General features: G+C 49.5%; 1 protein-coding gene and 1 long non-coding RNA gene across 2 annotated transcripts in view; one reads left to right on the plus strand and one right to left on the minus strand.

Moving 5' to 3' along the window:
- Positions 1–2,700: 2,700 nt before the first annotated feature.
- LOC132681830 (uncharacterized) lies at positions 2,701–10,435 on the minus strand. Its single transcript, XR_009611276.3, has 2 exons — positions 10,236–10,435; positions 2,701–5,239 (listed from the first exon to the last, which is right to left on the minus strand). It is a non-coding gene; the product is annotated as an uncharacterized LOC132681830 (long non-coding RNA).
- Positions 10,436–10,607: 172 nt separating this feature from the next.
- Positions 10,608–12,813, plus strand: part of ANKRD10 (ankyrin repeat domain 10) — a 32,938-nt gene continuing 30,732 nt past the window's right edge. The window contains exon 1 of the mRNA XM_060636688.3: positions 10,608–10,954. Coding sequence (XP_060492671.2) covers positions 10,745–10,954 — 210 coding nt within the window. The 5' untranslated portion in view covers positions 10,608–10,744. The remainder of the gene's footprint in view (positions 10,955–12,813) is intronic.

A 12,813-nucleotide genomic window follows, 5' to 3' on the forward strand; every position in this document is an offset into this window, starting at 1 on the left:
TTCAAGATGTAAATATCAAGGGTATCAGCACCACAAAGCCTGGGAGAACACAGGAGGCAACGGTGCCGGTCTGGGTCCAGCCACTCATTTAAACAGAGGAACTTGAACTACAACAGTCCATGTGGTCGGGGAGCAAGGGTGAAGGTGGAGAGAGAGGAGTGAAGGGGACCCCGGGGCTGACGGAGGGTGCCCTCAGACTCAGAAGGGCCTGTCCCTGAGACCAGGGTCCCGGCTCGGTGGGGAAGGTGCCCAACCAGTCAGCCCCAGGTGCAGGGTGGCAGGAAAGATGGTCCACGGGGGGGGGTGGGAGGAGCTGCGAGGCCGGCCTGTCCCTCTGCGTGTGCCCATCGTCCTACCGCCACAGACCCCGCAGAGCAAGGGTGAAGGAACAAACAGGGCCCTGCCAGACCAGGATGGGCGGTGTCCCTTGTCACGTGCCCTCCAGCAGCCCCGACTCCTGAAGCTGGGCGCTGCGTCTATGGCAACCGAAAACCCGTCAGGACGTCCCACCCACTGTGACAAAGTGGACGCCACAGCAGAAGCACAATAAGTCGATCGCTAGCACAGGGATATTGTCATAATCTCAGCATTCTTTTCTTAGCACAACTCCAAGGACAGCAACTATGAAGAAAAATACGTGGTCAGACTTGACTGCATAAAGCAGACGAGTCTGGCCAAGGAAAGGGAGACATTAAAATAGCGAAGACAACCCTGTAACATGACAGAATCAGTATTCTTAAATATAAAAGGCTCTTATAAATTAGCAGAACAGAGGTGCCTGGGTGGCTCTGTTCGTTGAGCGCTGGACTTCAGCTCAGGTCATAATCTCACGGTTTGTGGGTTCAAGCCCCACATCGGGCTCTGTGCTGACATCTTGGTGCCTGGAACCTGCTTCAGATTCTGTGTCTCCCTCTCTCTCTGCCCCTTCTTAGCGCTCTCTCTCTCTCTCCCCCTCCCTCTCTCAAAAATAAATAAATGTTAAAAAAATGTTTTTAAATAATAAATTAACAGAACATTTACAAATAACCCAAGCGAACCAATTGGCAACTCGGCAGGAATACGTAACACACAGGAACCTAAAACACATAGACCCTCCGTAGCAGTCTCATTCATATTTTTAGAATTGTAAGTTAATGATGTACATACTTGCTGGATGAATCGTTTCTGCATATCAGATTTCCTAAAGTTAAAAATACGATTAATACCTAGTATTGGCCAAGGTGTGAGGAAACAGGCAGGCTCAAACATCGTTGGCGGGAGTGTAAATTTGCCCACATTTTCTGAATGGTAACTTGGAAATGTATGTAAAGCCATTAAACTGTGCAGAAAATCGACCAGGATTCCATCTCAGAAAACTGGGCAAGTATGCCAAGAACTGTATATAAATGTATTCACTGCAACATCTCTCATAATTGGAAAAAAGAAAAAAAAAAAGATGCATTCATCTATAAAGGATAGGAAGATAAATCATGCTCAGACACACACTGGCAAACCACGTGGCTTTTAGAAAGGGCGGTAGGGATGCCTACCGCCAGCATGGAAAGCTGCCTAAAATTTACCAATTTTAGGTGCAGACACTGTGGGTAAGAGGAGTCTATTTTACCAGAAACACCATGGGTAGATTAATGTGTAACAATACTTATATTTGTGTGTGTAAACATATACAACACGTGTGACCATCACTGGGGTGGAATTATGAGGGACCTTCATCTCACTATCTACTTTATGTATTTCTGTAATGTCTAGACTTTGTTATAAGAACCATTAATCACCCCACCGGAAAATGCTCATTTAAAAAGTCAGGTACTTGGGGCGCCTGGGTGGTTCAGTCGGTTGAGCATCCGATTTCGGCTCAGGTCATGATCTCGTGGCTTGTGAGTTCAAGCCCCACGTCAGGCTCTGTACTGACAGCTCAGAGCCTGGAGCCTGCTTTGGATTCTGTGTCTCCCCCTCTCTCTGCCCCTCCCCCACTCGTTCTCCGTCTCTCTCGCTCTCAAAAATAAACATTAAAAAGTCAAGTACTATAGACATATTAAAAAACATATATGTCCCTAACATCTCACCCCCCAGAAACTCACAGGTGAAAAACCATTTCTCACATCGATTTATAGGGTGAAAATAGGTATGTCTATTTATACTTCTGTTTAGAAGTATAAACAGTTGCAAGATTACATTATAGTTATTTTAAACTGAAAGTTGCCTCATATCCCATGCATATTTAACTTACTTGCATTTAGCTTATATAATTTCAACCACACATACTTAGCAAAAAGAGAGGGAGGAAGAGAAAGAGAAACACCGTGTGAACAGTCCAGGATGCTGCCCGTGCCGCCTGGGGGAGGGGAGAAGGTGCCCACCGTGGGGCAGAGCAGTTGGTTGGCCTGGGCTCAGGCTCTCATTCCTCCCGAGTCCTCAGGAGCATTTACCATCTGCCGGTGATCCTACTCTTCAAAGATACTCATTCCTTTCTTCAAAATGGGCCTTAGGTCAAGCCCAGCACTCAGACAAAGAAACTGCTGGTATTCTCCCAGAAGAGAAAACAAACAAACAAACAAAAAACCTAACTACTTACATTGATTTATGGATAGATAATACATGCCAAGCTGACCAATAGAAACAAAATGTGAGAATTACGTATATAAGGAAGATTTTTCCATGAGCCATGCTAAAAAAAAAAAAGTAAAAATAAACAGGTGAAAATCATTTGACCGATATAATTTATTTAACCCAACATATCCAAAATGTTACAAATTGAATATGCACTCCATATTAAAAATTATTCATGAAGAATTTTGTATTCTTTTACTCTTACCAATCCGGGGTCCATTTTACAGGTACGGCATATCTCAATGGGAGCGCTACATTTTCCCTGGGAATATTTGATCTGCGTTTACATTTCACGATGGTTACAGTAGAAAGAGCAGGTACTCATATCCAAGTTGATTTTAAGTTGTTTAGACTCTTAAATTTTTGCCAATAATTGCTTTTAAATCCAAATCTAAATAAGTTAAAATTAAATAAAATGTCGAATTGAGGGGATTGGGTGGCTCAGTTGGTTAAGTGTCTGACTCTTGATTTCAGCTCAGGTTATCATTTCATGGTTCATGAGATTGAGCCCCACGTTGGGCTGTGCACTGACAGCATGGAGTCTGCTTGGGATTCCCTCTCTCTCTCTCTCTCTCTCTCTCTCTCTCTGCCCCTCCCCCACTTGTGCAAGCACTCTCTCTCTCTCTCTCTCTCTCTCTCAAAATAAACATTAAAACATTTTTAAAATATAAATAAAGTGTTAAATTCAGTTCCACAATCTTACTAACCACATTCAAGTCTGTGCCATGTGGATTTCTTTTACTGTTAGTGGAAAGCTATTGGCAGGTTTTAAGCCAGAGCTATTGTTGGATTTATATCCTGAACAAGAAACGCCAAGAGGCAGTCACACTGGTTTAAGCAGGAAAGCATGGCTTGGGGTGGTAGGGATGGAAAGAAGCATGTGCACTGAAGACATATTTGAGGTAGAGCCACCGAGATCTACAGTGAGCATAGCGTTGGCCCCTGGGTAGACATGTCTGGGTCTTTCACAGAGACAGAGAGTGGGGGTGGGGCGGTGAGTGGGAGTAACAGGTGTAGGGGTGACTCAGGAATTCCATTTGGGGCATCAGTGGAGTTGTCTAGGAGAGATCCTAATGGAGATAAGGACTAAGCTGCTGGGTTTAGGAGTCTGGGCTGCAGGAAAGGTCCAGGCCGGAGACATGAATTTAGGAATCATCAGTATATAAACAGTACTTGAAGGTATGGGATTCGATGTGATTACCCAGGAAGAAAGTAAAGAGAGTAAAGGGTCTAGGACCGAGGGCTGGGGCCGTTGAGCATTTGGAGGTTGCACAGGAAAGCTGCAGAGTCACAGAAGCCAGGACATCATGTTCCCAAGAGAAGCCAGCTGCCCAGCCACTCCACACCCTGAAAGACAAGATTAGCAGAGACTGTGGGTTGGCAAACCCGGAGGCTGTGATGAGTTTGCCAGGAGCTATTCCACAGGACTGCTGGGGACTGATGCCCTGCTGGAGTGCAAGGCAAAAACTACAGCTGACCCTTGAACACCACAGGCTTGAACTGCACTGGTGCACTTACATACAGGTCTTTTGCAGCACAGCACTGTAAATGTATTTCCTCTTCCTTGTGATTTTCTTAAGAAGGTTTTCTTTTCTCTGGCTTACTTTATCGTAAGAATAAAGTTTATAGTACATAGGACACAAAATCTGTGTTAATTGACTGTTTATGTTACTGGTTAAGCTTCTGATCAGCAGTAGGCTATTAGTAGTAAAGTTGCAGAGGGGGGCAGTCAGTGTCATATGTGGATTTTGTGTGTGGTGGTGGTCAGTGCCCAAGATCCCTGCATTGCTCAAGTGCCAACTATACATAAATTCTTTGACATTAGGGATGAAGGGAAATAGAAATACGCACAGTTGCTGGAAAGATACATATGGGAAAGAGTGCTGTTGTCCTAAGGTAGAGCATCCATGCAAATTTTTGCCTGTGGACAGGATTAATCCATTCAGTAGGACAGGAGAAATCACTGGTTACTGAATGTCTTGGTTATTGGATATTTGTGTTTCCTTCCAGTGAATTGCCTATTCATATCTTTGCCCATTTTTGTTGTTCATGTCTTTCTTCTTGATTTGTAGAAGTTCTTTGTATATGCTGAATATAAGTCCTTTGTTAAATGACTTGCAGTCTATTTCCGTGGACCTATAGCTTATCTTTTACTTCATTTCTGGTCCTTTTTGTTCAGTTGAAGTCATTGGGGCACCTGGGTGGCTCAGTTGGTTAAGCATCCGACTCTTGGTTTTGGCTCAGGTCATGATCTCATGGTTTGTGGATTTGAGCCCCTTCCTGACCTTTTCCTGTCATCCCTTCACCTGGATGTTGATTTGTGGGGGTTTTTTTCGTGTCCTTTAATAAACTTCTAAGTGTTCCCTTGAGTTATGTGAGCTGCTTTAGCAAACTAACCTTAGGAGGGGCTTGTGGGAGCCTCCCCTCTGTAGTGAGTCAGTCAGAAGCACAGGGGACAGTGGCAGCTGAAGTGGAGGTCGGGGCAGTCTTGTGGGGCTGAGCCCTTAACCTGCAGGGTCTGGTCCCATCTCCGGGTCGATGGTGTCAGACTTGAGCTGGTGTTAGAGAGAATTGTGTGGGGGAAAAACCTCCACGCATTTGGTGACCACAAGCATCAGAAGCGAAGTGTTCTCTGTGAAGGCAAAGGAGACACATGGGGAAGAAACACAGTGAGGAAGAACTGGGTTTTTTTCTACATCAGAAGGAAAAAAAAATGAATTTTTCCCATTACAGCAACTAATCACTTTTTTCACAAGATAGGAGTAAGATGCAGGACAATCAGTAAGATTCCAGAATCTTGATGCTCAATAACTGACATCCTTGGTCCACAGCAGGTCTCCCCTTCCTGACAAGGAGCTGCCAACTGATCTGAGTTTCAGCCTTTAGCCTCCTGTCACTCAACAAATTCGTATTGTAGGCTCAGCATGGGTGGGGCTCTGTCCTCACAGGAAAGATACAGTGATGATGGAGAATAAGAGACAGAGACAGAGAGACAATGATGGAAATATGGAGAGACAGACAGACATAGAGACAGAGGTGGAGGGAGCGAGAGAGAAAGGCATCCGTCCAGTACTTTATTCAACAGGACATTGGTTTGCAGAGCAAGCTCTTGGCCCTGCCTGGGGGCTCCCTTTCAGAGCAGAGAGAGGCCACCTCTCTCTCTGCCTTCCCACCTGGAGCCACCAGAAGCAAGCTTGGAGCATGTTTCTACTCGTCAAGAGGCCTGTTGGAAGTGGAGAGGCCATCTCAGAAAAGGCCTGTTAACAATCAAGTTTTTATGACTAAAAATGAGTAACATTTACTTGCTGGGTTTTTAAATGTTTTCATCCAAGGGTGGGAGGAAACTAAAATGCCAGACACCTGGGAACCCTGGAGTAGAGGGGAAGGAGGCTCCAGCTGTTGCCTGGTGGAGGCTTCTGGAAGGAGAGGCACTTGGATTGGATTGTGGGCAGGGGGCAGTGGGGGAGCCTCCCCAGCAGAGCCTGTGTCCTGGGCAAGTGTCCTGAGGCTGCCACAATCAAGCCCAGCAAACCAGGCTTGGGCAACCTGAATCTAAGCCCTCTCGCTCTGGAGGCCAGGTGTGGGCAGGGCTGGACCTCCCAAGGAGGTCGTGATGGGGGACCTGCCCCAGGTGTCCCCCTGCCTCTGGTGTTGCTGGCCATCCTTGGGGTTCTTTGACTTTTGCTGCACCCCTCCATCTCTGCCTCATGGTGTTCTTCCCATGTGTGCATCTGTGTCCAGATGCCCCTTTTTATAAGGACACCAGTCACATTGGGTTTGGGGATGGCCTGCCCCATTATGACTTCATCTTAACTAGTTACATCTACAATGACTCCATTTCCAAATCAGGTCACATTCTAAAGCACTCAGGGAGGCATGATTTGGTCACAACAGGGGAAAGAAACGCTGGGGATGGGGTGGAAGCCTTCAGCAGAAGCACCCTTGGTTTCAAGGGCTCCCTGGACAGCCTGTGAGGAGGACAGACAAGTCCAGAGAGGCAGGCAGTCCCTGGCTGTAGGCATGTCAACAGGCCAAGGAACAGATCTGGGATTTTGCTCCCAAGGAGCAATTTCCAAAGTGTGGTATAGCACCACCAACTGTGGGAACTGATTTGGGAAGCACGTGAACATGTGTTATTTTATTGTGGATTTGTTTAAATGAGGAAAATGTAGTTGGCACCATAAACTCATTGGTGTTTTCTTAATAAAGAGAACGTAAAGTCAGTAATTCCAAAAAATGAAGTTATTTCAAGAAAATTATTAATAGCACAGATCCTCTGTGGATACAAAAGTCCACGCAGAAGTGGTAAAAATCCACGTGGGAGTGGTATCTGAATGACAGGAGTCTGGGAAGTCGTTTGCTACGGACTGAATGCCTGTGTCCCTGAAATTCACGCCAACGTGATGCTATCTGGAGGTGGGGCCTTTGGGAGGTGATTAGGGTGGGATAACGTCTATGATGGGGTCAGTGCCCCGCAGAGAAGAGACACCAGAGAGGTGGTTCCCTCTGCACTGAGTGGGTTCACAGAAAGAAGATGTCATCTGTGATCCAGGAAGAGGGTCCCTGCTAGCATCCTGATCTCAGACTCGCAGTCTTCCAGTTGGTTGTTTAAACCCCCCAGTCTGTGGTACTTTGTTATGCAGGCTGGAACAGACCGAGACACTGCTCGGTGTCCAATTTTAAGTGTATTTGCCTTCTTAAAAGATGGATCTGGCCACATGGAGGGAGGTAGATGGGGGGTCATGGACGAGAGAGAACAGTAAGGCTGTGCTCCCACTTTGCAGCCCAGGCTGAGGGCACCGTCCCAGTGGGCTACCCACACACAGCCAGCTGCAAATCGGATGTGGGTCTTCCTCTGAGCCCTCACCCATCACCTGGCATCACAGCAAAGCCTCTCACTTGCAGTAATGAAGGACAGTGTCTTAGCGTGGTGCATAGCCTGGGTCCTGCTTTCTTCTGCAGTCTCCCCTCCCATGACACGGCGTTGACCGTGTCCTGTTCCAAGTGTGAAAACAGCCCCACTGATGTCTCCACAGCGTGTGGGCAGTTCTGCGCACCTCTGACTGGGACGTGCCTTCACCCGAGCCCTTCACCTGAGGGGTCGAGCCTTCACCTGAACCCATTTAAGCAATTCTCACACAATGCAATCCTAAGTGCGGGGGGGGGGGGGGGGGGGGTTGTGTTATCTTATTTTGATACTTTGGGATTTTGGGTCTTCCTCTTTTCTTTCATGTTGCCGAATCACCTCTTCAAATACACAAGTTTGCTTATGTTAAAGAAAAAGATTATTAGTCAAAAACATCGTTTAGTGAGACGTGTTAAAGCATAGTAAGGTGGACTGTACTCAGAGGAGGCTACGGCAAGTGGGAACCAGGACCCCACTTTTGCTTGCAGTGGGGAGAGAGATCCGACTCTGGGGTGAGAGATCGGACTTGGCTCTGAGAACAGCATGGGCAACTTCTTTACCCTGGGTGGGCGATGGAGGGTGGAAAATTACTACGACAAAACAGCAGGGTCAGCTAACCATCAGGTTCTGGCTAAACTGACCCAGCAGGATTCTTGCTGAAGGCAGGCTGGGTTGAGCCAACACCACTTGGGGGTGGCTGGGGGGTGAAGAAACTGATTAGATATCAAAGACGATCTGATATGGGGGATGGGAATTCTAGCTCAACCAACTTAGCAGGAGTCTTGCTAAAACTGGACAACGCAGAGACAAATACACAAATCCAAACATTTAAGCCTAGTCAAAATTTGGGGGGAGACAGAGTAGTTTGGTCAAGAAGAGAATGTTCTGTCACTTATTTATGGTTGCTTTGTCAAATAAATCAAAGCACATGAGTGATGAATCTGGTTTCCTCCCTTTCCCCCAGAGCTTTTTAAAAACAAGAATCCCAAAGAAAATCCATAATTGGTAATAATGAGTTGGGCAAAACTTGGGACCAACCAACCAGAACACTGGAATTTGGAGTACTCATTGGACACCTTTATAACTGTTCCATCCACAATTATCATGCAGGCTATCTTAGGGACCCATCATCATATCTAGGTTGACGATCTATTTCAGCTTAAATATGTACATAAAAATAAATAAATAAATATCTACATACTCCTAGCAACTCTGAAAACCAGAAAGTAACCTTAACTGAGGAAAGATGGCATTCTAAGTATGGTGCCACTATAACCTACTTTATTTTCCTAGGCCTTAAGGCTCTTTATGCAAAATATATTCCAAAGTTAAAAAAATCTAACTGGATTGGAAACTAGGTCTGGCAATTATTCTCAGCTCTGCCCCAGGCACACCGTTTGTCCTTGTGCAAGTTCTCAGCTTATCTGTGTCTCAGTTCTGTCCACTGCAGCAGGCACTATAAAGAGGCATAAGTAATCCCTCCCTCTAGTTATTACAGATGACAAGGCATCTTACAAAATGGGGTGCTGCTTTCCCAGGAAGGATGGAAGTCATTATGGTGCACATCTTACAGACATAATGAGATTAAAATCAACCTGGTGTATGAAAAGAAAAATGGTTGAATTCTGTCTGCTCCAGAATTCAAGCTTGCAATGAGTTTACAGCATATTTCTACCTTTCTGGTCCAAACAAAAAAGGTACTGCTTCGCCTACTGAAATATTCTTCCCTGCCTCATCTACTAGATTATAAATTCCTGGAAAGGAAACAGAACCTGCCTCATTCATATTTCCCATGCATTACTAATCACCCCCTGAATTGAAATACTGCTGGTTTCCCTCACTGCATCTGGGGCACCTCCCAAAGTGCTCCATTCGCATTGTAATCAACATGTTTGTCTAACGAATAGAGGAATGTGTTGTACGTTTATACCATAAATTAACAATTTCCTTTGTTAGGCATGAGGTGCCTAATTTCTTATTAACTAATGCTGCCAGGTGCTATCTCATGCACCATTATTTTCCCAGACATGTGGTTACCTACTTAAAGTTGAATTACTGTGATTCAGAATTCTGTAAAAAAAAAAAAAAAAAAAAAGGAAAAAAGGCAATATATACAAGGAAAAATAATATATATAACGAAACTATGTGGTAAAGGTACTGTAAGGAACTACCCATAAACGTTGATAGTAGTTATTCCTCGATAGTGAAATTATTGATATTCACGTATTACTCATAATCAGAGGAAAAAATCTGTTAAGAAAACTGTGATTCTCATTGTGATTGTCACTGACAGGATTTTCCAGGGTTTTGCTGGCTGCTCTCGAAGCTCGCCCGACAGGCAGGCGCCTGGAGAGGACGGAGCCGGGCGGAGGCTGGTCTGGACTGCGGGGCCTGGGGTCTGGGTGGGGCAAGCGGCTGAGAGCCGACCCCACCCGCGCGGCCGGGGATCCGCCTCGGCGCAGCTCCCCGCTCCCCGCCTCCCAGTCCGGGCCCCCGGGCTCTCCGCCCCCGCACTCCCCGTTCCCGGATCCCAAGTCCCCGTTCCGGGTGCCCGAGTCCCCTCCCTCCGTTCCCGGCTCCAGGTTCCCCATTCCCAGCCCACTGCTCCAGGTTCCGGCCAGCCTCGGGCTCGGAGCATCAGCCCCTTTCCGACCGCGCTAGGCCCCGCCCCCTGCCCCCGGGCTCGTCGCCCGCTCCCAGGCCCCGCCCTCTCCCGACCAACCTCCCGCTCCAGGCGTCTGCCGCATCCGGGACCCCACTAGGCCCCGCCCTCTGTCCCCGGCCTCATCACAGACTCCCCAGGCTCCGCCCCACTCCCGGCCCGCCTCCTGGTCCAGGCCCACAACCCCGGACCAGCTGGGCACGGCCCCCTGCTCCAGGCCACTTCGCCTGCTCTCCAGGCGCCGCCTCCGCTTAGGCCACGCCCACTGCTCCCTGGCCCGCTCTTGCTCCACGAGTCAGCCCCGGCCCCACCAGGCCCCGCCCCCTGGCACTGCAGGCCCCACCTTCAGACCCGGCGTCCGCGGGCACGGGCCTCAGACCTGCCCGCGGTAGGCCCCGCCCCCGCCCCGCCCCCTGTACGCGCTCGGCTGGGCTCGGCTCGGCAGCCGGCGGGACGCGGCGGCGGCGGCACTCTCGCTCCTTTGTGCTCAGGCGACGGCCTCTCGGTCCTCACCCGCGCGTCCTCTCGGTCCTCTCGGCCAGCTAGCCCGCGCTCTCCGGTGACGGACCATGTCGACGGCAGGAGCGGGCGCAGGCGTGGAGGCGGGCTTCTCCAGCGAGGAGCTGTTGTCGCTCCGCTTCCCGCTGCACCGCGCCTGCCGCGACGGGGACCTGGCCGCGCTCTGCTCTCTGTTGCAGCAGACGCCGCGCGCCCACCTGGCCGCCGAAGACTCCTTCTACGGCTGGACGCCCGTGCACTGGGCCGCGCACTTCGGCAAGGTGGGCGCGGGCGCTTTAAGGCGCCATTTTCCGCAGCTTTCCCGTGGTGGGTCGGGGAAGGTGGGGGCTGAGGCGCGGGGCGTGCCGGGAGCGCGGGGCGGAAGCGGGGTCTCGGCGGCGCCCGCGCCCCGAGGGGTCCCGGGCGCATGTGCGGCGGCGCAGACCGTCGGGGCCCCAAGGGGGGCGCAGGGCGTGCCGGGAGCGCGAGGCGGAAGCAGGCCCCGCGGCTACGGCGCCCCGAGGGGCCCCGGGCGCATGTGCGGCGGCGCAAGTTTCAAACGGCGCCGGCTTCACGGGGGCGCCGCGCCTGGCGGAGGCAGTTGGTGGCTGCGGCGAGCTGTCTGGACCCGGGGCTGGTGTGGGGCTGCACCGGGCTGCTGGGAGTCCTCCGGGCGGGGGGGTCCTCTGCGTCCCCTTCTCCGTCGCTTCGTAATCACCGGCTCAGGGCGAGTCAGCGACTGAGATCCACGCTGCATTTCAGCGCTTTAATGGTAGAGATTGATGTACCAGAATTCCGGACGTGTAAGAAAAATGGCTTTCCCCGTGAAGCGAGGAGCCGGGGCCGAAATGGAGAAAGGGTTTTGTGGAGAAGCGTGCAGTGACGTGAAGTGAGTTATTTCCTTTCAGGGACGTGTTTTTGTCACTAGCCGGTGAGGCTGCTTTCCTTGCGGCTACATTCACAGTACAGGTGTATCTTCTGGGACAGCGCTTGTGATTCACGAAATGGGAGAGTCAGAGTGGTTTTGGTGGAGGAAACGAGAGGGTAAGGTTAGGACCCCAGCCCGGGTCTGGAAGGGCGTGCCCGCTGGGGGTCCCCGCGCCAGCCCCCGTCCATACCTGCTAGCAGGCGCGAGTACAGGAGCCCCTCTGGCCCTTCTCCCCCAACCCCCCCAGCCCTGTGTGTCCCCATCTGAGGCTCTGCCCCCTGTAGTGCGTCTTGCTCTGCTTTATGTTTACATGGTGGGTAACTCGGAGCGTTGGATCTCCACGTCTTTTGTCCCTCAGTGTTTTGGGGGAAGACCACCCCGTAACAGGCAAGGACAGCGTTTTTCGAAAAGGCTCCCCTGTTGATTTATTCTCCAGTTGAGAGTGACACAGTATTGCATGACAATCGGTACATTCCGGACGGTGTTTAAAACAGCCTTACAGACATTCATTCAGAGTATTTATTTACCAACCCACGGGTGCCCCTAGGTATCTCTAGGGAATACAAGTAGCTATAAGGGCTGGAACATGCTTTAAAAATTGTAAGTTGTGTGTTATGTATATTTTATGAGCAGTAAGAAGTAAAACCCACTGAATTCACTTTTTGAAAGTCTCCACCTCCTGTCGGTTAACCTTGGATACCAAATATAGCTGGAGGCAGTTAGTTACTTCAGTGTGAGAAAGCTGTTGGGGCAGAAATGAGGCCAGGAGTCAGGGCTCCGGGTTCTCAGTCCAGTCCCTCCTGCCCCATCGCCTGCAGCTTCCCTGCTTTTCTGTACATTTAAGCCTCTGCTGTCCTTAGGCCTGCACGTTATGAACTATTCCCAACTTTCAAGCTGGTGTTCCTATCAATATGCCAATTATGCGCGCTGCCTGACCTTTTGTGAGGCTTATTTTTTCCTCGAGAACTAGGCATTATTTAAAATCCCTAATTACACTTTGCTTTTATAAGTTGTCGCATGGAACAGTATCTTTCCAGCATTCCAAACCCAGTTTGCCAAAGTGAACGCATAGGTGACAGAGTTAAGTCTAAGGAGCTCTTGATGTTATGAGATTAACCGGTTTTGGCACACCAGCTGATTTTCATCCTTGTTTCCGCCGTTTTTGGGGTTTGACACCTGTTTGTCTCTGTTGGCACTGTCACTTTTCACTGG

This window comes from Panthera onca, chromosome A1 (assembly GCF_046562875.1).
Source record: "Panthera onca isolate mPanOnc1 chromosome A1, mPanOnc1 haplotype 2, whole genome shotgun sequence".
Lineage (NCBI taxonomy): Eukaryota > Metazoa > Chordata > Mammalia > Carnivora > Felidae > Panthera > Panthera onca.